The 26463-nt window shown below is 35.9% G+C and overlaps 1 protein-coding gene across 1 annotated transcript in view; it reads left to right on the top strand.

Moving 5' to 3' along the window:
* The first annotated feature begins 1823 nt into the window (after positions 1 to 1823).
* Positions 1824 to 26463, top strand: part of KIF6 (kinesin family member 6) — a 154857-nt gene continuing 130217 nt past the window's right edge. Inside the window, exons 1-5 of the mRNA XM_088524309.1 lie at positions 1824 to 1889; positions 2685 to 2794; positions 6881 to 6955; positions 21129 to 21276; positions 22750 to 22859. Of these exons, the coding sequence (XP_088380435.1) occupies positions 1824 to 1889; positions 2685 to 2794; positions 6881 to 6955; positions 21129 to 21276; positions 22750 to 22859 (509 nt within the window). The remainder of the gene's footprint in view (positions 1890 to 2684; positions 2795 to 6880; positions 6956 to 21128; positions 21277 to 22749; positions 22860 to 26463) is intronic.

Below are 26463 nucleotides of genomic sequence, written 5' to 3'. Positions count from 1 at the left end.
TAATGGTCATCTTTTATCTTCTTTCACTCCAGAAGTGCAACTAACTCTTCATTAACTCTTTATTCAAAAGCAGAAACTGGTAGATACCCCAGAAAAGGGGAAGAAAAGGTGGGAATTTAGATTCTTAAAATAATAATGCAGCCTTTTGCACTGTGAAAGACCAGCAAGCCTGAACAGTGCTAAATTTGAGCTGGGTGGCACTGAGCCCTTCTTAAGTGCAATACTTTTGGGAGCATAATACAGAGGGTCACTAGTATTTCTGAAGGAACAGCTGTGTAACAAAAAGGGTATCTTAAAAAAAGAATTATAAATCCCTTCTTTCATGTTCCTTCTCTTGCCGCACAAGTGACTATTCTGAAGCCGACCAAAGATTCCTCCTCCCCGTTCAGAAAATCTGTTTATGCTTTTATGCAAGAACTAGTTGGGGTCTGAGATAGCTCATTGGCTTCTCTGTGCAGGCCACGCCATTCTCAGATGAGTTTTATAATAAAGTACCTGGGTGTTTCTGATCTACTTTATAGCTTAGACTTTAAGCTGAAGAAGGATAGCTAAACTCTTTTCTGAGTCTTTGTCTTGAATGCGTTATAGTCTCATTCTCTTGAGTCCATATTTCAGCAATAAACCTTATCAGACTCAAACTGGCATTACATACAGCCAATTGCACCATCTCTGTGTCTACTGCCCAGCTAATTAGCAAAAAGTTAGCTGACAAATGAAGTTTATTATTACATGTGCCATTTTCCCAACAATACTGTAGTCCCCTTTATCTGTTTTAATACTAATTAAAAAAAAAAAAAAAAAAAAAAAACTCCTGAACCCTCAAATTAACACCTATCCTTTCAGGAGTCTGACATGACCTGCTTTCTCTTCCCCAGTGACCATCTCCCCATATGAATCCATCAGATGTTGCTTCCCCCTTGGCTGCAGTAACTTTCCTCCCACAGTTCCTTCCCACTGGGCACGTCTGCCTCTCACACCACCCATAGCAGATCCTAGCCCTACAGGCAAGAGGCAAGGGACTCATTGGGCTCAACACCAAAAGGACACTTGACATTTACATCATTATCCCATCCCAAAGTCCAGTTTTTCCTTTGCTGTCTATTCAATCACCAAATAATATTTTCCATTTGTTTTCAGTTTTACCCTTTTGACTTTTACATGTGACTCTACTTGGTGATCTGTTTTTTCCATTTCGCTCCCTAAAGGCTCACTACTAGCTGCTCACGTACTTTTAGAGATAGTTATTTGTTGAGCTGGGACAGAAAATCTTTCCCCTAGTATTTTTTTCTACGTTTTTACATTACATCTTTTTTTTTTTTTTTTTTTGGAATAGAACTTCAGAATACTTTTAGTGTCTCTGAGCCAAAGAAATTCCAATCCTCCTCCATAACCAAGTCCCTGATTTGCCACTTAATTAGAATTAGTGCACTTGTAAACACTGGAATCCAGTCTTTAATGCTATGTCTTACCCAAGCTACCTCCAAAACACCATTGCCTGTTTGCGTGACTTTTTCGTGGTCGCTTCACAGAATAATTGGGTCTTACTATTACTGCTTTAGAAATTAAACTCTCCCAACAAGAGGGCTTGACTCTACTTCACCCTAATAGTTTTTTAGGTTTTTCTTTTTTCCCCCGCCCCGGTCTCCACAGCACAGCTGGGACCGTTAACGGCCGTTAACCGCCGTTAACCGCCGGCGGGCCGGGCGGCCGGGTGTGGCGCCGCCTGCCCCGGTGCACGCCGGGTCGCGTGCCCGGTTACCGTTGCCACGGGCAGAGGGAGGCTGCGCTCGTCCTGGCGCGCTCCGCCGCTCCCGGCGGCAGCGATGGTGAAGGAGACCATCCGCGTATACGCGCGGGTGAAGCCCCTGGGCAGGCGGCAGCAGGCCGGGGTAGGCGAGGAGGTGGCCGCGGCAGTGCCGGGGTAGGGGCCGGCCGCGAGGAGGGGCGAAGCTCGCCGCGGCCGGCGGGAGCCCCCGGGTCTCGGCCGGGCCAGGAGCTGCTTTTCCGCGCGTGTAGTTGGGGGAGAGGTTGCGTGGGAGAAGCCGCTGGGGTGCCCCTGGACTCGGGGTTGAAGGAGCGATGTGGATGCTGCAGGGGGATGTGGCTGATGTGTGGCTTCCGTTTGGAAGAGATAATAAAAAGATTCTAAGGAATAATAAAAATATTGGAAATGTTCCTTGCAAGCATTCCTCGTGTTTAGGTCACTTTACTGTCTTCTGTCTCCTAAGAGATTACTGCGGGTGTCTTGGGAGGACATTGTTTTGGGGCTCATGCTTTATTTTTCAGTAAATAGCTCAGAGGTTAACACACTTTATGAAGCAAATCGTGTCAAAGAGGTTCAGTATCTTCTGAAATGCTGTGGTGGTGCTTACACGACAACAAATGAGTTTGTATGTGCTTGTCTTGTTGTAAAATAGGTGAAGGAAATTATGCCCAAAGAATAAGAATTTTTAAAGCAAGCAGAATAATGTAGCTGGTCTACTGCGTTATCTTAAGATACTGATTAGCCATGCTATGCAATGAAATTCAGAAATGTGTATAAAACTTGTCTTTTGGTAGTTTTGGTATGCCAAGCTTACATGAGTTATACCTATAGGCTTTTTATACCTGTATACATATATAAAACACATCCATAATGTTTTACTGGTAAGATCATTTTGTTAATTTATATCCACATTTATCAGATATATTCAGTTGATGAAGAGGAGAAATCTGTGTCAAGTCTAGAGATTATTGTGCCACGTGATTTAGCAGATGGTTTTGTCAATAATAAACGAGAAAGCTACAAGTTCAAGTAAGTGAAAACTTCATCTTTTTGTCTTCGATGGTTGATGCCACTTCTCTTAGTGATTAGATCTACAGAATCAGGAAAGCCTTTTCTTAGAAATAAGTCTGCATACAGTTATCTTTATTTTTACTATAACTCTTTTAACAAGAGGAATGCTGCAGCATACTCTGCCCTACATCTGATAGAAATTGATAGTCAAGGCTGTCTGTCTAAAGATATTATATAATATATATATTACATGTGTGAATATATATATTTTTATCTATCCTTTGCATGCTATTATACATTTTTGGTTTCTGTGTCAAACATTGCATCTTCAGTTATCAGTTCTTCAGTTCCAACAGCTCATTTTAAATTTGCTTGTGAAAAGTGAATGCAGGACTGTGTATTCTCATGTGACCTAATGAGTTGGCACAGGCTGGCTAAAGATGTTGTGTTGTAAAATACTTTGTTTAAACCTGTGGATTTCAGGCATAACCACAACATAATAAAGAAAAGCAGAGATTGTTAAAAGAAACATAACAATATAAATATTTTTTAGAAACTAAAAATAAGTACCAGCAATATCTATCAGATATTTTCATATTTTCAGTAGAAAGTTGGAGGCAATATTTTATTTTTTTTTTGTTAATGCAATTAAACATATAAACACATTTAAAGAATAAGATGATAATATCTTGTTCCAACTTGAAAATTCTGTGTTTTTATTAAAATTCTTTTTTTTTTGCTAGTGAGAAAGAGTGCATTTGACAAACATCTGCAGCTCAAACTGATGTCATTATAAATCTGTTCTCCTTTGGAAGAGTCACTGCCCTCTCCAAATAGATGAATATACAAGACTAGCTTAGGCTGCAGATGCCCAAGCCAGCTGTAAGGAATACTGACGTGTTTTATGACTTTATTCTTTGTTACAAAGTGTGTAAGACAAATCCTGAGAAATATTGAGAAAATGTAATTGTTTATGTATCAGTATGGAGTATTTCTTTTTTTCCTTCTTAAAAGCCCATTCTTTGTTTTCTTTGTATCCTAGTCAACTCGATCATTATTTGCCTGTGTTCTTATTTTCTTATCCAAGTGTCAGACAAAATTGACTGAATGACTTGGCAGATTAAATGTTTGCAGGTTGGAATGTATGCCTCTACCTTTTGTAATATATGCTCGTCTCAGATTAACACACTGCATAATATCTTGGAGGCCATGGTGAATGGTGAAATACCCCATGAAATGCTATGTGAATATACACTTTAATATAGGAGGGGTAATGTGACAGCATGGCAAGGCACAAGCCATCCAGGAGGTGTCTGAAGTTCACTGATGGTAACTTCTTGAGACGTGAATAAGGAGCCCGTGTGGTGTCATGCTGTGCTGGACTGAGTTCTTGCAAACGAAGAAGAAATAATCAAGAATATGACAGCTGGGGACAGCCTTTGCTGCAGCAGTTATAAGATGCTGGAATTCAGGGTCCAAAGAGGAGGGAGAAAGGCCAAAAGTAGGGTCACAACTTTGCGCTACAGGAGAGCAGACTTAACAGCTTCATAAGACCATTGTTTGGGAGAATCTCATGGAACCTGATCCTGGAGAGAAGAAGAATCCAGGAAAGCTACTTGATATACAAAGATCACTTCCTTCCTTGTGTTCAAGAATGGTCCCATCCTGATGAACAGAAAATCAGCAAAGGTGTCAGGAGGCTTCCATGTGTGAACAAGAAGCTCCTACCTGAACTCAGACATGAAAATGAAACAGTCAGGAGGTGGAATTGGGGTAAGATGGCGCAGGAGGAATATAGAACCCTTTTGTGAGCTTGCTGGGATGGCGTTAGAAAAGCCAAAAATGCTCCTAGCATTGAATGTGGCGAGGGATGCGCAGAGCAAGAAGAAGGGCTCCTTAAGAGATATGAGCAGCAAAAAGATGAGTGAAAATGTGGATCCACTGCTGGGTAGTGGGGCAAGGGTCCTGTAGGGAAAGGATGCAGAAAGGGCCTTTGCTGTGGTAAGGCTTTCCTTCAGGAGACACAGGCCTCTGAAACTAGTGGGAATGTCTGGAAGACGGCAGAGTACTCCTTGGTGGAGGTGGGTGAAGGTAGAGAACCTTTAAGCAACCTGGACCAGTTTGTTTAAGAAAATGCCTGGAAGATGGTGAGATAGAGCCACAAGTGCAGAGGGATCTGGCCAGTATCCGTTATCTCTGCACAGGCACAGTGACTCAGAGAAGTTGCTGCAGACGGGAGAAAGCGAATGTCACTCCTGTGTTCTGGAAAGGCAAGAAGAAGGATTGAACGGACTCCAGAGTGCTCAACCTCACCTTGATTTCTGCCAGGATGGTGAGGCAAATAGTCCTGGTAGTTATTTCCAAATATGCAAAGGACAAGAAGCTGGATAAGGACAAGAAGTTGTTAGCAGGATATATGAAGGGGAAATCATGTTAGTTCAATCTGAGAGCCCTCTACAAGGAGATGACTAGCTTGGTGGATAAAGGGAGAGAAGTATATGTTGCTCAACTCAACTTTGGTAGGCCTTTTGGCACTGCGTCTCATCAAGTTCTCATAGATAAATTGATGAAATATGGGCTAGATAAATGAACAATGAGTTCAACTGAAAAGTGCCTCGAAGCTGAGCTCAGAGTTAATAAAAACAATAGCACAAGGCCCAGGTGGAGGTCAGTCTCTGGTGAAGATGTTTAACGTATTCATTAATGGCCTAGGTGATTGGGAGAAGTGCACCTTCAGCAAGTTTATAAATTATACAAATCTGGGAGGCATTGCTGATACTTTACACTCTCAAAATAATTCAGAGGGACCTCAAAAAGCTGGAGAAAGAAGCAGAGAGAAACATCTGAAGTTTAACAAAGGGAAGTGCCAAGACCTGCCCCTGGGGAGGAGTAACCCTGTGGACCAGTGCAGAGCTGGACTGAGTGGCTGGAAGGCAGCTTTGCTGCTTTGGAGGACCTAGTGGATAAGCTGAACGTGAGCCAGCAGTGAGCTCTCACAGCTTGCTTTCAGCAACAAAGGCCAATGATGTCCCAAGCTGCATGAGGCAGAACATTGCCAGCAGGTTCAAGGAGGTGATTCTTCCCCTGTACTCCGTATGGGTGAGATCATATCTGGAGTGTCTAGTTCTGAGCTCCCCAGTATGGGAGACATGGACACATTGGAGCAAATGCAGGAAAGGGCCACAGTGACGATTAAGAGAGTGGAGAACATGACACATGAGGACAGGCTTCAAGAACTGGGACTGTTGAGCCTGGAGTAGAGCAAGCTGAGGGGCATCTTATCGATGTGTGTAAATATCTGTTGGGGATGAGTGTAAAGATGCCAGAATCAGAGGCTTCTCAGTGGTGGCCAGTGAAAGGATGGCCGCCTTGATGAAGAGTCAATGGACACAAACTAAAATCCAGGAAATTCCCTTTAAACATAAGAAAAAACTCTTTTTTTTTTTTTTTTTCTTCCTGAGAAGGTTTATGGGATCTCTATGCTTGGAAATATTCAGAATTAGTTTGGACTGGGTCCTGAGCTGTAGTTGTCCCTATTTGGACATGGAAGTTGGCCTATGTGAACTCTAGAGATCCCTTCTGACCTCAACTGTTCTGTGTTTTTTTTTATGATTCTGTATGGTAATTCTTGTTTCCTACATAGGAGGGGACAGAGTTTAGATTGGGTTAAATATCTTCTCGCTTGCATACAGTGAGCGTACAGCAGAATGCGGGGAATAGTTATGAAAAAAATGTGAGCCCAGTGATACTGGTGGGATGCTGTATTTGGTTATAGTGTAATCTATTTATCCAGGTTTTAGCATGGGGCCAGTTACAAACACTGCTTCTCTTGATGGATCTAAAATACGTTTTTTTTTTTTTTCCCCAAGCCACATCATTTTATCAGAGGATTTTATTGTACAGATCTTGTCAAAGCAGCACTGTGTATAGTCTATTTATATACAATAGCACAACAGCATGCTGTGGGTAATGACACAGGGAAAACATTGTACTAAGTTATGTAAGCCTAATGATGTAAACATTGACTATTGCAAAAACAAAGTGAGTATGAATCAAGTAGTGTTTTAAGATTCTGAACAATTATTATTTGCCTAATATTTTCAGATTTCAGAAAATTTTTGATCAAGAGGCTAAACAAGATGTGGTTTTTGAAAGCATTGCCAAACCGGTGGCAGAATGGTACGTTGTTGTTCTTGTGAGTAATGAGGGGTAATACAGGGTCAAAAGTAGCTTTTATTGCATTATTTGGAGAAAAACTGATAAATGTTTATCTCGCTGTTGCAAAAGTTTTTAATTTTGTAAATGCTGATATGCCTTTGGTAGATATGCACAAATTTCCTAGGATTTTTACATGTGGAAAGGTTCTTTCATTAGCACCTAAATCAGCATTGCTACTTTTACCTCTTATGTTGCAAAAGCATAGAAATTCATGTCTATTTGTTTATTTGTTTACTGTTCAGAATCCAAAATTTGTAGTAAACTCAGAAGTATTATTTCAGGTACCAAATTCTTTCTCCTTCATTGTCACATCCACTCATGGACTTAACCTATGTTTTTGAAAGTTGTTCATCATTCTCATATGTCTCCCACCATGTGGGGTGGGGAGGGAGAGGTCATCCTCATTTTGACTCCTGGTCATTCTCCAACTGTTAGGTGCATGTGGTGTGTTTAAAAAATATGCTTGGTTCTTTTTCCAGTTGTCAAAAAGTTTTATTTTTTTTTCCCCTCCATTTTCTGTATAAAAGGAACATGTGAAACAGAAGGAGAACAGACTCTGAAAATGAAGAGCTAGTGAAACTGAAACTTGATAAACATAAACTAAATATGCCTGATAAAAATATTTTTCTGAATTCTTTAATCCAAAATGGATTTCTTTGCATATCTGACTTTACAATGTATAGCTTCAGGTTAATTCCTTTACTTCACTTTGAATATTTTTGATTTTATGCTAACTGCAGAGAAATTACTATATCTTCAGTACACTTATTTGTGCTTGGAAAACAAAGGGTCTGAACTGTGTTCGTAACATGCTGTGGATTAAATTATCCCCAACATCATCATACTGTTGAAGCTAACTAGCAAAAGACAGGCTTTTTTTTTTTTTTTTTTCCTTTGGGGTATTTTGGCAGAGTATGGAATGGTTTTCTAGTTGCATAATTCACCTCTGTAGAGCTTCTAATAAACAGGAAGGGACTTGACTTTTCCTTTATTTTGATGTTGGCTTATACAAAATTTTCATACATTGATTTGATTACATAACTTTAGTTTCATTTTGACAGTTTTTTTCAGTGCTTAATGCTGTTGATCAATGGAACTTGGGCAAAAAAATCATCTCTAAGTAGCTGAAGCTTTATTTTTATTTATAAGGTGAAATTATAAAATCATTCTTAGACAAGAATTAAACAAATTCATATATTAAACAAGAATATTCTGTTTTTTTGAGCATTAACTTGTTAAGCCTTGTCTGCAAATATTTTTGTTGTTATTTATCAAAGTGAAGAATATCTTTGTTGTGTTTTTATAGTAGATAGCCAATGTCTGAAATGAGTTCCTGCTTCTCCTGCTCTTCCTTCATTTTTATTTCTCAGTCAAAACCAAATGCTTTAAAAGGTCTTCATAGCTCTTTGACTGTTTGAGTCCTCAGCTGCTGATTCAAATTTCCTTTCCTTTGGTGGACAAAAACAATTGTCCTGTTACTTCTGAAAGACCACAGTCCTTTGTGGCAAAATTCTCATCATTATTTCTTTTTGTTTGTTCTAATTTGATGTTCAGAGAAAAACAGTTAAAATTTTGCTTGTGTATTGCCAGAGAAAAGAAATATGCCGAAAAGTGTCAATGAAATGGATCAGTAGCATTTTGAGGTTCTTTGTCATGCGTACCTATAGTCATGAGAAAATTCGCCTTAGAACTTAAATACCCAAGAAAAAAAAATCTTGTTTAAGCTAAACCCAGCAATACAGTATTTGTGACCCTAAAAGCTTTCTAGTTTTTCTTGGATGGAAGAAAATTGGGTGCAACTTGTTCTACTGCCCAGTTCTGCTCTGTTTGATGTTGTGCCACTACTTTTCTGCCTTTAAATCTAGTTACTGTCATCCTGCCAGTGGTTTCAGAGGCACCAGACACTAGTGTGCTTAGTTTTCTTCTTTAGTCAGAAGTGCCAGTCTCTGAAAATCATTACAAGCATGTCATTTGCTTGATTGCTTTTATCACTTTTTGTTAAAGCTTGACAAGGAAGAGATCTTCCTTCCTTGGTTTCTTTTGTTTTCTTTCCTCTTCTCTTTTCCTTTTTGATTGCATATTCTTAACTTTTTTGTGTGGCCAGCTTGATCTTTAAGATGCAGTGCTAACACAGTGACTGTGTTACTGTGTTCGCTAATAACCAAACTTTAGTTTAACAACAGGACAAGATTATGCTATTAATGCTTCATTTATCAGAGTTATGATGATGCTTACAATAAGAATTTAAGTATAGCTTTTGAGTTAGTTTTGTTTTCAGTTCTAACAGGACCATTGTTTTTGTGTTGACTTACTAAATAATTCTCTTCAGAAGTATCACACAGTTTAGAAGGAACTTAGCTGGTGATACACCTCGTAGTAGGCAGCTGTGGTTTTTGAAAGACCTGATAACCTCCATGATAATGCTCTTTTATTTTTTTTTCCCCTTCAGATTTTCAATTTTCAGTTTCTTCTAATGTGCTGTGTTTGCTTCAATCATGAGCACCTGCATTATACTCTTTATGCTTTATTTTTTCTGCTTCTTCATACAGAGAATGTAGGGAAAATATTTTGCAGAATGCTATCTAATGTCGATCATATTGCCTGAAACGGAAGTAATATCATTAAGATCCATTTTTTACAGTTTTAGGAAATATTTGACTAGTAATTTAAAGAGTTTGGAAAAATATTTGCATCGTTAGACTGTTTTGTAACACAGAACCACAGGATGTAGACTAAACATCCTAATAGGATGTTTCTTTAATACACTTACAGGAATCCAGGGACCTTCCTTTGCTTTTCTGCTTTCGTATCTTTTTTTTTTTTCTTCTTGTGTAAGGCCATGAATAAGATAGGCGAAAGTATTTAGACCTGATGTGTTTTTCATTTATTATTTTTTAGCTCCCTAATAACTAAAGCATTTGTGTTTTGCCATTTAATCAAGGAAAACAAAGTATCATAGAATCATAGAATGCTTAAGGTTGGAAGGGACCTCTAGAGATCATCTAGTCCAACCCCCCTGCACACGCAGGGTCACCTAGAGCACGTGGCACAGGACTGCGTCCAAGCGGGTTTGGAAGATCTCCAGAGAAGGAGACTCCACAACTTCTCTGGGAACCTGTTCCAGTGCTCTATTACCCTCACTGTTAAGAAATTTTTTCTTAAGTTCCTGTGGAACTTTTGATGCCTCAGTTTCTGACCATTTCCTCTAGTTCTATCAGTGGCCACCAGTGAAAAGAGGCCAGCACCATCCTCCTCACTGCCTGCCTTGAGGAGCTTGTAGACACTGCTCAGGTCCCCTCTCAGCCTTCCCTTCTCCAGGCTGAACAGGCCCAGCTCCCTCAGCCTCTCCTCATAGGGCAGATGTTCCAGGCCCCTGATCATCCCTGTAGCCCTGCGCTGAACTCTCTCCAGCAGCTTCACATCCCTCTTGTGCTGGAATTAAATTAGCATTCCTTTTAATTTTTCTTTCAAGGTATGCTTTCACTATGGTCATCCAAGCTAGAATAATGCTGAAAGGCATTTGCTTTTGTCAGCTTCAGTAGGATTATGCATTAATAGCCGCTCCAAAGTTTGAACCTTTAGATGAAGGATTCCTGGAAAAAAGAACTCTAACTTAGGTTATAAGATCTTGGTTCTAAATGAATGATGACCTCTATTTTTGAACATCATATGGTAAAATTCTTAAATTCTGTAGATTCTTATTTCTAATTGTGAAGGTTCTTCTTTTGTTTTGAAGTTATTGGGGACAGGCAAAGGGATGTATCTTAGTGTAAATTTCTCCTAGTAAAGCACATGGAGTTAATTTTGGTATTCCTTTGAAAGTAGTTAAGCTGCAGACTGCCTCCTGGATTTGATGCAATTGGTACTTTTATTTTTTTTTTGTATTTTAGACCTTAAGTTGTGGTTTTATTTTTCTGCATCTTGGAAATCTTGCAATAGTTATTTGATTTTATATGGGGAAGTATATTGCTCTTTTAGGTTTGTCTTGAATCTTTCAGAACCTTCCTGATTTAAGTTCTTTTATTAAATTATTGATGCAAACTTTACATATTTTGCTAGCTGTCTTGAGGAAAATATTATTGTGCCATTTATTTTTGTGTAATTTGAAATAAAGTTTTCTGTTTTGAGTATTTAACAGTAAAGTTACACATATGCAACATGTCAGATATTTAAAATATTTTCATAACATTAGTAGCAAGAGTCCAAGACAGAACCTTCAGAAAAGTTTTAAAGTATGAAGGCAGGCAACTTATGTAGCTAGAGAATGGAAGAGTGAAAGGCAGTCACGGTTATTTATGTATTCTGTAATATTCAGAAGTCGTCATCAGAATTCATATTCAATTTCTTGCATCTCAGGTAGACTTAAGAGACATTTTCCTTTCTGGAGAGAGATCTCGAAAGAGCATACCTATAGGGCTCCCTTCCTCCTTTGAGGGGAAGGTCCTTCTTTTCAGGAAGAGACCTGAATCAGATACTAATTCCTTAACTGTATCTCTGAGAGCTTCAGTAAGGAAATAGCTGAATAAATTCTTCAGAAAATTCACTAAGCTTTCCTTCTCATTTGGATTCATTCTACCTGAGCAGGATATAGGAGTATTCCAAAAGTCTTGCTCATATCTATTAATCTATGTCTCTGTCCTATCGTGGTATTTTGTGATGTGCAGTTTAAGTCTTTTTCTTTATCACATAAGACACTTCTGCTAATGCTTTCTTACAAGAAGGAGAAAATATTTTATTTCCATTCCTAACTGCAGCAACGTTTAGGTGTAAGTGAAACGAACAAGGAGTGACAGAAAGAAGGCTAGGTCGTGTTGGAAAAGAACATATTGTCATGTGGACCATTGGTAAATATGTTGCAAATTGAGTCCTTTTAAATATAGAAGCAAATAAGATTATAGCTATTAATAATATATGCTGTTTCCATAAAAGTTGGGTTTTTTATTTATTTTTTTTATTTCCTCTGACCAGTACTTCCTATTAGTATACATTTACATATACTTGGTAAAGGGGACAAGTCTTGGATTAGTAGGCCTTTTTGGAATGAATACAGTGAGGCACTTTCTAAAGGATGCTGTGGAGACTGTTGGACAGTTTTGAAAGACAATTGAGGCAATACAGTAAGTTAACATAGTTGTGTAGTCCTCTGTTCTGAGCAATAGAAACTTGGAAGAGATATTGCAAGAAGTATTGCAGCTTGAGCAGAATAGTTGAGGGACATATCAAATACCAAAATGAAATGAATGCAGGTTGCATTTGCTTCATAGTGTGGGGCTTTCATGCAAACAAAACTGCAAGTTAGGCATCATTTACAGTTCATGCTAAATGATTATAAAGAGAGTTTAGATTTAAATAAGTAAGCTCAGGATTCAAGGTAAGCATTTTAGAAATGTTCCTCTTGTGATGTGAAGGATTCTTTTTTTTTTCTGAACAGAAATGGCTGAAACTCCTCAGAAGAAGTGATGTCATTTAATGGTTAACATATTAAACATATGAGAACAAAATATAACTACACTTTGGAAAGAGAGTAGAAAATTTCCTTAGTATTAGGAAGTGTCTGTTGGATTCCACCTAAACTATTTTTTTAATAAAAAAAAAAAAGAATAAGTGCCACAAAACCATGATGTAAAAATAAGAAAATTCTCTTAAATATCTGACTTTTTCTTAAGGGCTTGTGTTATTTCAGTGTTTTCATACAAATGAGAGAATTGCTTAAATTCTAAGCATTTTTCACAAGTCTATTGTCTTTTGGTTCTGTCATGTATAGGAGGCTGTTTCTCCACCTTTTCTAAGCACATTCCCTCTCCCCACCCCCAAATCATTTGCCCATTATTCTTTGTTCATTATTGCCACTGCTCAGCTGTAGGGAGTGGTGGCAATACACACATCACATTTTGCTTTCTCTTTGGGCTTGTTTTGTGCAGCAACAATGCTTGTTTGTTGTGCCTTTGTAGGTAATATTGGTTGATGCAGTAGGTTGCTGAGTGACCTAACTGGAAGAAAGAATTGTTTCCAATGGTGAACTCATGAAGCAAAAAAAATCTTGTGCATTTAGAGTACTGAGATATCAGTAGAATAAACTGTTTTGTAATACAAAAGAAAAGAATAATTAGAGAGTTGTAAGATCCTAATGACAGAACAGTCATTTACTCATTTTTTTGTTCCTGACCCAGTAACTCTCTAACTAATTTAAAATCTCTTTAGCATCATACGATAGTTGCTACATTTGGAAATCAGTGTTATTTTTGGCATTATCAGGCATTATCAGATGGCATGAGGCATTATCAGATTAGGGTTATTTCATAAATCTGGCAAAGATATAAAGAAAAATTATCATACTGAGATACTTTAATTAGAAAGAGGTTTAATCTCGGCCCCAAAAGGTAGTAATACTTAAGCATTGAGCTTTTGTAAAGACAGATCCTCACTTAAAATGGATTTTCCAGAAATAAAATAAAGTTCTTCACTCTTTTAATCATAAACATAAGATCTAGGAGTTATTTTTGCAAGATTGTGTTAAATTTTCTTATAAAATGACCATGGGTTCAGGTTTCCTGAGAGAGGGTGAAGGAAAGCACAAGGTTTTTGGTAAAATATTTCAGGTCAGCAAGAACTGAGATGAGGAATAAGTTGACAGGATCTAAAGGTCAAATATTTTCCTTTTTGTTGAATGGCCACTTACATTTACATTGCTAATAATTTAAAATAGAAGTGTCATAACCTGGTTAAAACAATAACATAAATCTGAAATAGACCAATAAAGTCTTCATGTGCTTAAATGTTTTTCTTTAATCCTTTTGAAGTTTTAAATTTATGTCTAGCAATAGAAATTATAAGTCACAACAAGCAAATCTTTTTGCTCAGGCTTCATATTCGGTGTTGCTGTGAGGGTCATTTAGCAGTTGTAGAACTGAGATTTCCGTTTTTGCAATATGTGCTGATGTCAGAAGCTTGAGAATGTATTCATTGCTGTTTCTTTGTCTTTTTTACAATGAATGGAAGATTTGCGTAACAAAAAAGGAAATGTGGTGCTCTGACTTTTTGGAGGAAGACTGTCATATTGGTCTTATAAAATTGTTTCTTTTCCTTCTTTTATCTGTGAGTCTATGAATTATGCCTTCTCTCTTAGAATCAGAATAATTTAAGTTGGAAGAGGTCTTTGTAGCTCATCTGGTCCATCTTCCTGAGCAAAGCAGGAATAACTTTAAAGTTAGATCAGGTTGCTCAGACCCTTGTCCTGTAGAACTTTGAAAAGTCTAAGGATGACAATCCCACAAACCATCTGGGCACATCTCCCAGGTCTTCTCTGTCCTCACTCTGAAGATCTTTTTCCATATATCCACTTGGGATTTCCCATTGTTTAACTTGTGACCACAGTCTCTTCTCCTATCACCTTATGCTTCTGTGGAAAGCCTGACTCTAACCTATCTGGTAGAGCCATAGCCGCCTTTTCTCCAGCCTGAAAATAATCAGCCCTTGGCTGCCCAGGTTCTTTACAGCATCCTTCTTGCACTGGGAAGTTCATAAATAGATACAATACTATAGGTACAGAGCTCTGTTTTATTTTTTTTTTTTGCAGATCTTGTAGTTTTCATGGTAACTTGTGTGTCTGACCTTGCAGGAGGAATGCAACAGAAGAGCAAGGAGACTACTTCATTATACCCAGGCACAAGCCTGTGTGCAGCCTATTTAACAACGAGAAAGAAATAAACAGAAAGAAACAAAAAATCTGTGTCTGTAAAACTTAAATAGAGCAAATAATCATCATTGCAAATTAAAACAAAATGTAGTCATAAGAAACAACCACAATAAAACACTCTCAGTCTGCTTGCAACCTCTGTCTGCTACCACTGGATTTTAGAACTCTCCTTGCATAGTCTTGGATTTTCAAAGATTGAATGCTGAATGATATTTCAAACTGTAGTAATTACCCATAAATTGTCTAGCTCTCACTTTAGGAATTTCTCATGTGAGGAATGTTAAGCAGTTGTAAACATATTGGATCCATCAGTTTAAGAGGAATTACTTGCTTGAGTTAGACCTCTTTATCAGGCTCTTCGTTTATACATCTTTCAGGGATGAAGTAAGTCAGCCGAGTGACTGAAAGTGGAACTACAGAAGTTCGTAAAAGCTTAAGTATGGATCTAAATTGAAATTTTAAATGAAATGGTAATTTTTTACTGTGCATGCTTTAATTGACACTGATTATGGGTTATGTTAGTGCAAGTTGATAACTGAATTAGAAAAGATCAGGAAAAACACACATGGCTTTGCTCTTTAACTACATTCTTGTCTAAGCCTCTACTAGAAGGTATAGTCCATGTCTTATAATTGATGCAAAGTTCTACTAACAGCTGTTCTTTAGAAAGATTTTAGGGGGAGAGGCAGAATCTTCTTTAACCTAACCAAAGAACTACTAAGTTATAAAGCTCTGAATATAGTCCTCCACTCCCAATACACTGACTAGTCTAATAAATTACCTCTCCTAAACATTTGTTTGTTCTTATATCCTTAGATCATCAAAATTACAGCTACATTATTACAGCATTTGTTTAATTTTCTTCAGCATTACTGGCTAAGTCTCAATCTGTAATAAATTTTCTTAAAAACATTTTTTTTTCCCCAAGACTTTGGGAAGCCTTTTTTTATAACTGTCTTACCACTGATAAGGTGGAGTTTTTAAGGTATTATATCCTTGCTGTGTAACTTTTTAATAAACTTTTTTTTAAGCAATGTTTCATAGCAGGTTGTAATTTCTCATAAAGCTATTTTTTTTTTCTTGAGCAATCATAGTTATATAAACTTGCATGTAACATTATTTAGGTTATGGAACAATGTTTAGGTTATACTGAAAATGGATTAATTAAGGAGCATTTACTTGATTTTTTTTTATGTCTCCAAAGCAATTGAGTTGTTAAAATTCAGTATATTCCAAATTTGGTAAGGGCTGATTACCTGCATTTAATGCTAATAACTAATTAAAATTGATATCAATTGTTATTACTATCCCTCATTTTCATAGTACATCATTCAAAGTTTATTTTTTTTCTTGCTCTGACTTCCAGCAAGGAAAACTTTTGGTGTATAGGTCCAGACTGTTGAATGCATCAGCTTTACAAGAGCTGCTTATTTCATAAATACTTATTAATGGCTTTAGAATACTTAGCAGATAACCTGGATGTTTCCTCACCAATATTTATATAAATTGACTTTAAGTGCTTAAAAACTAAAAGCCAACTAAAATTAGCATCCAAACACCTTGATATAGAATACACCTATGTAAATATATTGTTGTGTAGGCGTGTGTTGTTGTGTTCAAATTTCATGCAAATATATTCAGTAATTTTTTACATTATATGTTACTTTGTCATATATGAAACTACGTATGATGTGGCCAGATGGATTTTATTGAAACACAAAAAACAGTTTTTTTAAAAAAATAGTGGTTTTATACTGTACTTACAAAATTACTATTTATACTACAGAAAATGAGAAAAAGTGAGATTTTTTCATCCTGAGTTAGATGAAAGTTAAGACTAAATTTGGTTGTTGTTGTTTTTGCCTAAACTGTTTGGCTTTAACGTGTCATGTTCTGGCTTTTCTTCGAAGTCTTGTAACCTAAAGCTCATACACCTTGATAATGAGATACAAATACTGAAGTATTTCAGTATTTAAAATGAGATTGAAATGTGCTTGTTTGCAGAACTATAATATATCTTTCTACAATGTGTCTGTGTTTTCCCAGAAATGCCATCCTTTTCTGGAAATCTTGAGCGTAATTTCTTTGGGATTTCTTTACATGTAGAAATCCAGGCCAATGGATTTCTTGTCCATATTTACTGGATTCTGTTATTCACGAGTACTAAGTCCAACATGTGGGTTTTCTTACTCATGCAGATGATAAGCTAGGTGCATCCTTTGCACATTTATCTTGCTCCATGTTTTCCAGATAGGATCATGGCACAGCTAATTGTTAAGCAGTAGAAGCAAAGATGAAATAACGAAGGACTTTTTGGATAATTGTGATAATTGTTAGAAACTTTTTTAATGTCATTTTTTCTGTATTTTTTAGGTTTAAAATTAATGAATATTTTTGTAGCCAATGCAATGGTGTCATGACATTGACAGGCTTTGTTGTGTAAAGGTTGCTCTAAGTGGCTTTTGGTAAATGGCACTTTTTCTTCTTTTAGTAGAAGTACAATCATAGTGGGAGTAACTTTGCTAAGATATACCAGAGACATATTTTTCCAGCAACATTTTAGCCAATCTGTCTGGAAACCGTCCATGAACTTCTGAACAGGGAGCCATATAATATTGCATGAACTCATGAAAAATCTTTTCAGCAAAGAATCTCCTTGGATTATGTGACTTTGTGTTTTGTTTGAAGTAACTAGGAGATAATTTACTGAACAAGATATATTCTTAACTATGCAAAAATTCAAAATTAAAAAAAAAGGCAGCAAAGTTTCAAAGTTCTGGGCCATCTGAGAGGAAGAGTACTGTGAAAATAATGGTGAATAACTATAAGCTTAACAAAGAGTTGCAATTTATGATCATGAAAGATGGTGTGTAAAGATGCAGACTTTGCATGAGCAAATTGACATTTTGCAGATGTAGATTTTTCAAAATAAGTTATGCATGGCAGAGAAGAGCTGCTTGACTCTCTGCTCTCTTTCCCAGTGGAAAAATGTAAATGTCTTTCCACTGTCAGGACCCACTTTAATTTGTGGATGACCATCTCCTGGAATCATTTTGGTGGAAGCTGTTCAAGCAATCCACCTTCTTAACTTCTCAGAATTGCCAACTTTTCAGATATTTGTTACCATTAAATCTGTTTTCATGGCAGGTTGTGCTTATGTTTTAGAAAGCTTATGCCTGCAGTTTCATTGATGGTATTAGTGCCCTCATAGGCTTCCTTAGCACCTTTCCCAGAGCCCTAAGAATATCCTCAAGTCACTGTTGCCTTCAGACTTTTTAAATTGACTTGGTTGTTAATTTTAATGCATTCTGAATGAAAGGATAAATGCTAAAATCTGGACTTCCCCCCCCTCCATATATATAAAAGAATCATTGATTTTCTTAGATATTAAAATGAAACTCATAAGTTGTACTTTCATATGCAATGTGCTTCTATCCAATGCAATATTAATACTGCTTGTAGTTGCATTTCACTATGACCACATACTGTTTTTGATGTTTACATTTTATGAACAATGTTTTCTGGTAGGCTGTTCAGACTTCACTGATGCAGTGTATTTAGTGGATTTATGAATCAATTCAAACGAAAAAAATCGCTTTTTTGAGAGCGTATATTATATGAAATTCTGCCCTGTGTTTACATATTTGATTTTAACTGGAAGCTTTTGTGGTGTATGGGGACCTCAAGCTAATAGTGTGCTGCCACACCTTTGTCATATTGTTAGAGTCTACTTCCAAACTGTCCTGCAATACCACAATACCAAAGCAATACTACAATACTTGAAAATATCTATCTTTAACAACCTGAGAAAAGAGGAAAGTAGTAAGAAGATTTAACAGCCTAAAATACTAACTCTGGAAGACCCCAAAAGCAGAGATGGAAAAATAAAAGAGCAGCTGTACTTGGTGAGACCAAAGTTGCATCTAGCCCAACATATTGTCTCTGACAGTAACTAACTGTCAATGCTGAGGGAAACACAGGGTAAGCGTGGGGAGCTGCTTTCCCTAAGTATTTTCTTAGCTTCCATCCACTTGAAGTTCAGAGGATTTCTGCAAGAGTGGTTTCTCTTTCATGAACTAGGCCAGTCTCTACTGAAGCCCCTATGAACTTTTAGCATCCACAGCAGCCATTGCAAGGAGTTTTGAGCTTCAACTTCAAGTGTGAAGAATCATTTCCTCCTGCTTGTTTTGAACCTGCCGTGGGTGAGCTTCATTTGATACCCCCTACCTTCTGGCAGCTCATTACTGTCTTTAGCATTAGGATGCTATGGTGGTGGGCATTAGGAATTCCTGAGATAGATAAATGGGGTGTTTTCTAAAAATGGTTATGGCTTGATTTTTAACATCTGGAATCTAAAATCTATATGTATTCTGCCTTTGTTGGGTGTTTTGGTCTTTTGGAGCAGATGTTGAGTGTATTTCCTTTCAGCACGTTTCTTTTTCTTTCTGTGACATCCTACTGTAATGGATTAGACTAAGCAATTTGGCAACTACTCAGGCTTTTAAATAAACTTTAATAAGTTGGAGAAGCATTGCCTCTTTTGTGGCGCCAGAGCAGCAACTATCTATACATTGTCCTTATGCATAAGTTCTTACACATTGTCCTTATGTCATAGATATATGACAATCTATGCAAAGATTGTTCATTATTATTATTTTTTTAATCTTGGCTTGTTTATTGCTTTCTTTGTAAATAAAATGCACAAGAATCATTTTAGCCTTTCTTTTCTTTATCTAAAATCTGTCTTATATAAGATCTTAAGCTTAAGTGAAATTCAAGGTAGGTTTTGCTTCTGACAGTTTTATCAAAAAATTAATTTATTCCTGTTTACTTTATCTTTTTTCCAATATTCCCTTCAATTTTTCTTTCCAATATTCTCTTCAATTTTGGGGGAAAATCTGCTGAAAGAACAAAACCTGACACAATAATCTGGTATCTTTACTACATATCCTGTCAACTGTAGGTTCTCTTGAGTTCTAGTTTAATTGACCATTTGAATATTATAGTCAACAATAGATTTAATCACTATTTAACTTGTAACAGTTACCAGTTTTGATAATTTTCTTGATTTTATTTCTGTTTTATGCAAAAAAAAAAAAAAAAAGTTTTTGGTAGTTTATCTTTTGGAATAGTTGACTAGTCATACATTTTCCTTGTAGAGCACTAAGAGTATCAAGGTAATTTTTGAAAATGTTATTACTATTTTTTTTTTTTAAAAAAGGTCTACTGTGATTTTGCAAGGGAGTATAGACATGCTCCCTTGAAATCCATCTTCCAGATATCACCCCTTTGAAAGGGTTATACCTGAGAAAAATATGACTGTCTGTACAAGTAGTACACGAAAGTTTGCCATGTAAAGAACATGAAATTTTCTGCAGAAAGAAAAAAAAATACATATATATTCATGGGTACAAAGAGTTTTTCAAAATGTGCCGACTTCTCAGTAATAGAACTCAGGTAACTGTTGTTGCGAGGATGTCTTCTGGTTGATTCCATTAAAAACTCTTTCTCTTAAAACAAAATCAGGACCAGAAGTCTCCAAATACATTGTGTCATAAGCTGAGAATCTTCTGCAGTCTGCCGTGGCAGACGATCTGTACGTCTGCTGCCGCCAAATGCCAATTTTCCTTCTGAGTGTTTGGCTATACTACTGTCATTAAGCTTATCTGCTGTTCAGTGAAAATCAGGTTGAAGTTAATGGTATGGTGGTTTATGGAGGAAAAAAAGGATAGGCTTTTATTAGTCACAACTGTAAGTGAAAGCTAGAAACATGAAAAAAGATGATCAAGTAATGGCATAGCTAATACTCGTGTACTATAAAAGTGTCTTTTAAAAACTTCTTGTATAGATAGAGATCTAATTGATAAGATTGCTTTGCCAATGTGGTTTTGATTTGTTTTCAAAGTGAGTGATGATTTTACTATGCTGATATAAGCGAAAGTTCTCCTGTGTACCTTTACCCAGGGGTACTTTGCTGATTTAGTATAGTAGTATTCCCAGAACAGTAAAAAGCCCCTAGTAGAACTGTATCCTTACATGAGTTTGTAACCGCAATGTAATCTTCTCTGGTTGCAATTAGTGAAGTCATATATGAAGTATTTTTGGATTCTTTAGCTTTAATACATCAATGGCCACAATTCCTGACATCTACAGTCTTCTAAAAGACTAAAAAGGTGCACAAAAGTAATGTAAGTAGTAATAAATGTTATCAGCTAATATGATACTTAATTATAGAATAAGTCAAGCCGTAAAGTCCTTAATTTTAGAAAATCTAAATACCCTTTTTTAAGCATGATCCTATATTATTAAAGGCAGCTGATAAATAATTAAGAATTGCTATAAATTATATCTCAGTTCTGTACAAAGCTATGTAAATTGACAATGGAAAATATATTATGCCTAATATATTAATTAACTCTTCATTTCTTAATTCCACAGTGCTTTGGCAGGATATAATGGTACTATCTTTGCATATGGTCAGACAGGTAGTGGCAAAACTTTCACCATCACAGGAGGAGCAGAACGTTACAGTGATCGAGGCATTATTCCCAGAACTCTGTCTTATATTTTTCATCAATTGCAGAAGGTAGGAGACTTTACTTTCTAGTTCTTCTACATGTCTAGTTTACGACTACTTGATTACATTACAAAAGACTATAACAGGATGACAGGTAAGCCCTAAAATTAAAGAAAATGATGAAGAAAGCATGTAACTTAACTACAGAAGAAAATTATTAATGCTACCTGGTTGGCTTTTAGCGATGCTTCCGCCTGCCTGCTTCCAGGTTTGTCTGATACTGCCTCTGCCTCTTCTTGGTGCTTTATCCTTCTATCTGCCTTTCTTATTGTATTTTCTCTAATTTCATTCCTTTTTCTCCAAATAACAGAGCTTTGGAAAGCACTTACACAAGGGGAAATTGTTGTCTGCCTCCTATCCCTAGATACGATAAAACAGAGAGAAGTGATTTTGACTGGCAAAATAAGACCCCTAAAGCCTTTGCTCACAGTGAGACCAAGCAGTTTGAAACCAGGAAAATACATTTTTTTTTAATTAAAAAAGAGAATTAAATTAAAGCTTTCATTTTTATTAACATTTCCTATTAACTTATTATTTAGAAATGCTTCTATATTCCCAGCTCTCTGTTTGAACAGTGCCTTGATCCCTCTTTCCACCCATTCATAGTGTGTCTTTTGAAACAGTGATCTATCATGATCAGTAATAAAGGAAATAGTTATTCAGTGAAAATGAAAACTTTATATCTCAAGGTATTCTGAAAAATAACTATAGCAGATTGGATATAAAGCTGCTACTGTAAGTGTGATATGAATACTTTCACAGTGGTTTCATCTACTGAAAAGAAGTGACTAATTTTCTTTCATTTTGAAAATCTTAGCCCATTATTTTGTGGTTTGTGTTGTTTGAATTTGTCTTTGGGGAGGAGAAAATTCTGTCTACAAAACCAGTTGTGTTAAGTTACTTTTTTGGCAATGTACAATATTGAAAAAATGAGGATTACAGAGAATAGTCGACATCATATGCAATGTTTAAATATTATGATAATGAGTGTAGAAAGCTGTATGTCATTGAAGTTTCTAAATGAAGTAAATTATGATTTTTTTTTTTTTTGTTCCCTGGGTTTTTTCTTGAGCATAGCCTTTTTACCCATAATATGAAGGTTTACCTCTTTCTAGTAGCATTCCTTTTTTTGTCATGGAAGTAAAAAACGGCATGTTACAAAATTATGTAACCAATCTGCCACATTCTAAGTGTGTACAGACTTTTTTTAGATGCATGGAACAAAAACAAACAAAAACAAAAACAAACAAGCAAAAAGACTAAACATGCTTCAAATCATGGGCATTGGGATAGGGGGGTTCTGGAAAAATGTATCACAAATTGAAAATGTAAGCCATACCCAGGTTAAGAATAAGAGACAGTGAGGAAGCAACGTAGTGTAGTGAAGTGTAGTGCAGTGGAAGCTTGTAGTGATAATTTTGTCCTTTGGTCTAGCTCTCACTCCTGTTTATAGCCCTTCCTTTTATTTTCTTTCTTTTTTAGGATAGCAGCAAAGTATATACAACTCATGTTTCCTACTTGGAAATCTACAATGAATGTGGTTATGATCTATTGGACCCAAGACATGAAGCCTCCAAACTGGATGATTTGCCGTGAGTAATAAAAGTACAAAGAATTGGAATGGACAAGACCAAAAATTGTCTTTGCATGCCCTATTATGTTTTGAGTGGATTTTTTTTGAAACTGTACTACTGTTCTCAGTCTTAATTAACACAAAATATTATTTTCAGTATTATCAACATTGTCTACAGTTTTCTTTTTTGTACATATATGTGGCACACACACATATATATGCACATATATCTATATATGCACACAAACATATATGTATGTATACGCATACTAGGAAAACTACTGGGCTACGTGAAAATGTGAAAACAAAAAAGATTGATATTATGCAGAAGAGATCTCTTGCAGCTATTGAAAACAAAAGTGAAGCCATACTTTGTTTTTTGGGGGAGTTTTTGTTTGTTTTGTTTTTTCATGACAGTTTGTCCCTCTATATGGCTTATACATGTGTTTATGTGGTGGCAACATACAGAACAGGGAGTATTTCCTCGAAAATAATAGAAAGAAAATTTCCCTGCTTATATAGGGCAATTTTTCTTCCTATTATTTTATTTCCAATTTATTTCCTCTATTGTTTCCTTCCTTCAGTGATAATTATTTCTTCAAGTACAGGCAATTATGAAGTAAGCTACAAAACAGGAGGTACGGAAGCTCAAAATGAACTCCATGGATTGCCATAACAGTGTTCCTTGATCAGACAGCGGTAGTCAAAGTTTTGTGTAGCTTCTGCACACACATATTTGCTAAAGTTAAGACTCTTACACAGTTTATAGTAAGTGTGAACCTTAAACTCTTAAGAATCTTCTGGAAAAATAAAATCTGGTCTATGATTTTCATAAAACTCAGTAAACAGTAAAGAAAAAAGAAATGACTCTCTGCATTTGCAAATGCCCTGAAATTATTCTGGGAATCATGAATTGTCTTACCTTAATGGTAACTGCAGCATGTAAATTTTATATTAAAATAACTAATAATATTATTTTATTAAACTTTTTAAAAATTATACTCATACAAAATATTCAAAGCAGTTAGAAGTTGAAATAAAATCTAGCTTTAGATTTCTAGAGAATATGTGGTGCCCAGGTTCTACATCTACAAAAAACTTTCACGTTTCATCGTTGTAAGATGAACTAGTCTAGAGTTAATGGGAAAGCAGGCAGACCCATACTATGAAATGGATCTAACATCCATTGCTTTCTGACATGCTAAAAGTACTGCATGTATTAATATATTCCGTAATAAAATTTAGGAATCTGTGATGTTTTATTATCTTCTTCATCTACTATACAGAAGTAGAAAAAATAATCTGACTAATTTTTGAAATAATTTATTTTTCTGTACATATTATGCAGGTACAAATTTCTGTTCTCAGTTGTACAGTTAGTAACAAATGAGTAGATTTTTATTCAGTTTATTAAAGTCAATGTGTTCATTTTATTAGGTTATTCAAATTATTAGTTACATCCAATAAATTATACTTTGTTTGAATTTATTCAATTTATTCACTTTATTAAATTGAATTTAGCCTAGATGAATCTGTAATCCAAACATGGTAATTTTGGGATCATGTGTTCAGGAAAATAGAATTTTTTGTTAAGATAATAATGTAGGGATGTAAAAAGGAGTAGAAGGGTTATTACATAACTATTTTTTTTGTTGTTATTTGGATAACTTAATGTAAATAGTAAATTAAACAGTAATTATATAAGATTTTAAAATTCATCAGGTGTTTATTACATGAAATAGATATTTAAGTACTTTTATATCCTTAAGATTTTTCTTGTAGTCAGCAAGGCACAGAATAATCTAACTTGCCCAGTTTTTTTGAAATTATTGAATTAGAATATTAAAAACCGGGAACTTATATTTATTGCTCTTGAAAAGAATAATATTATTGATAATTTCCTTTTGCACTTCACAGTGGGAGACCAGGCTTTTAAGCACCATGCAAAGCCAAATGCAATTTACCTATGCTTGGGTATTCGCAGTCTGTGCTTACATTCCTCTAATCATATAAAGTGGATAAGAAAAGAGTTGAAGAAATGTGTCACTTTGGAAGATAAACAGCCTAGTGACCTAGTGAAGTATGCAGATTGTTTTGAAAATAGTGTTGTTATACATATTCTTGCAAAAGAAAGTGATGCACTTTGAGTCAGAGATATGTACTTCTGTCTAACAAACTAGTAAATACTGACATTACACTACTTAATTCAGTGAAAGTGATGACATTCAGCAAATCGATGTACTTCATGGACATCATACATTAGAGCCATAGCTAGTACTTGAAAACCAAAAGTAATGACAGAAGAATTTCCCAGTCTGTCCGAACGTGGTAAGTTCTAGAATCCCCTCCTGAAGTTCTTGTGCCCTGTGTAGCCATCTGTTGTATTCTATCATCTGTTGAGTCTGTAAAATAAACTATTCATGTGGTTAACTTTAGCAGTACTTCTAGATTTGCAAACATAAGATGGCTTACAGGTCAGGTTCATTAACTAATTTTAATGTAATCATGTAATCTATAATCACTAATATAATTCTGATGGGCATTTGTATTTATATATTAGCAAAGTTTGTTTTTGAAATCCCTGTGAATTTGTAGTTTCACAGAAAAGAGAAAAACAGCTTTCACTGTGTTCTGTTGTGATGATACATGTAGCCCCTAGTAGATACTGTTTGATGTATCTTAATGCTTTTTATATAGTTGACAGTTACACCTTGTAAATTCTACAGGCTCGGATAATATTCAAGTTTGAAAATGCATGGTTTTGTGTTTGTTTAAGCAGAGAGGTGATGGACAATTGTCTTGAATCATTTCTTCAAAGACTGCATTTTATTCTTCACGGTTCAAACAACTTATACTTTAAATGTGTAAAATATTTTCAGAGTCCATTATGCATGCTTATTCACATCCAAGCTTTCTCTTGGTTTGTTTCCTCAAAACCGATAAGGAACAATCGGTGAAACCTTTCTGCTCTGTCCACTTGAAGTCTTAATTTATCTAAATCATCTAAGTGAAGCGATTCAGTTTAGATGATTGCTGTGGTGTGTCCTTACTTTTGAATCTGGAAGTTCATAATAGTCACTTTACTAAGAATGACACTATTGCAGCTGTCTGCAAATTATAGCAGATTTGATATATTCTGTTCCTATGTGATCCACCAATCCCATCATTTCAATTTTAACCGTGTCCGTAAAATGTAGAACAAGCAAACTGTATTTTTCTTGACTGGAATGTAGAATTTATTGGAGAGGGTGCGAAGGATTTTTCTACCATGTATGTCAGAAAACCAGCCTTTGTTAGTACTAATTCTATCTCACGAGTAAAGAAGATTATGCTTTGGTTTCTGCTTAAATGGAATATCAAATTTGTGTCCTCCTGGAAGTTTTGCTGGGGGTTAAATAGCTTGTAATTGTCCCTCTTGAATCAGTCTCGACTCTCTCCTGTGATGTGGTATAAAGGCAGCTGTGCTTCCGAAGTAGCTTTTCTTGGATGATACATAAAATGATGATATTAGTCATTCTTTCTTAAAAGCTAAAGCTCCTTGGAACTTTCCACAAAGACTAGCTGTCCATGTCCTATTTTTTTTTTTCCTTTTTGGACAACCCCCAAGATGCATGCTCATTGCT

Source organism: Tinamus guttatus, unplaced genomic scaffold (assembly GCF_059628265.1).
Source record: "Tinamus guttatus ecotype Peru unplaced genomic scaffold, ASM5962826v1 Tinamus_guttatus_pri_ptg000208l, whole genome shotgun sequence".
Taxonomy (NCBI): domain Eukaryota; kingdom Metazoa; phylum Chordata; class Aves; order Tinamiformes; family Tinamidae; genus Tinamus; species Tinamus guttatus.
This window is presented reverse-complemented; position numbering and strand designations above follow the sequence as displayed.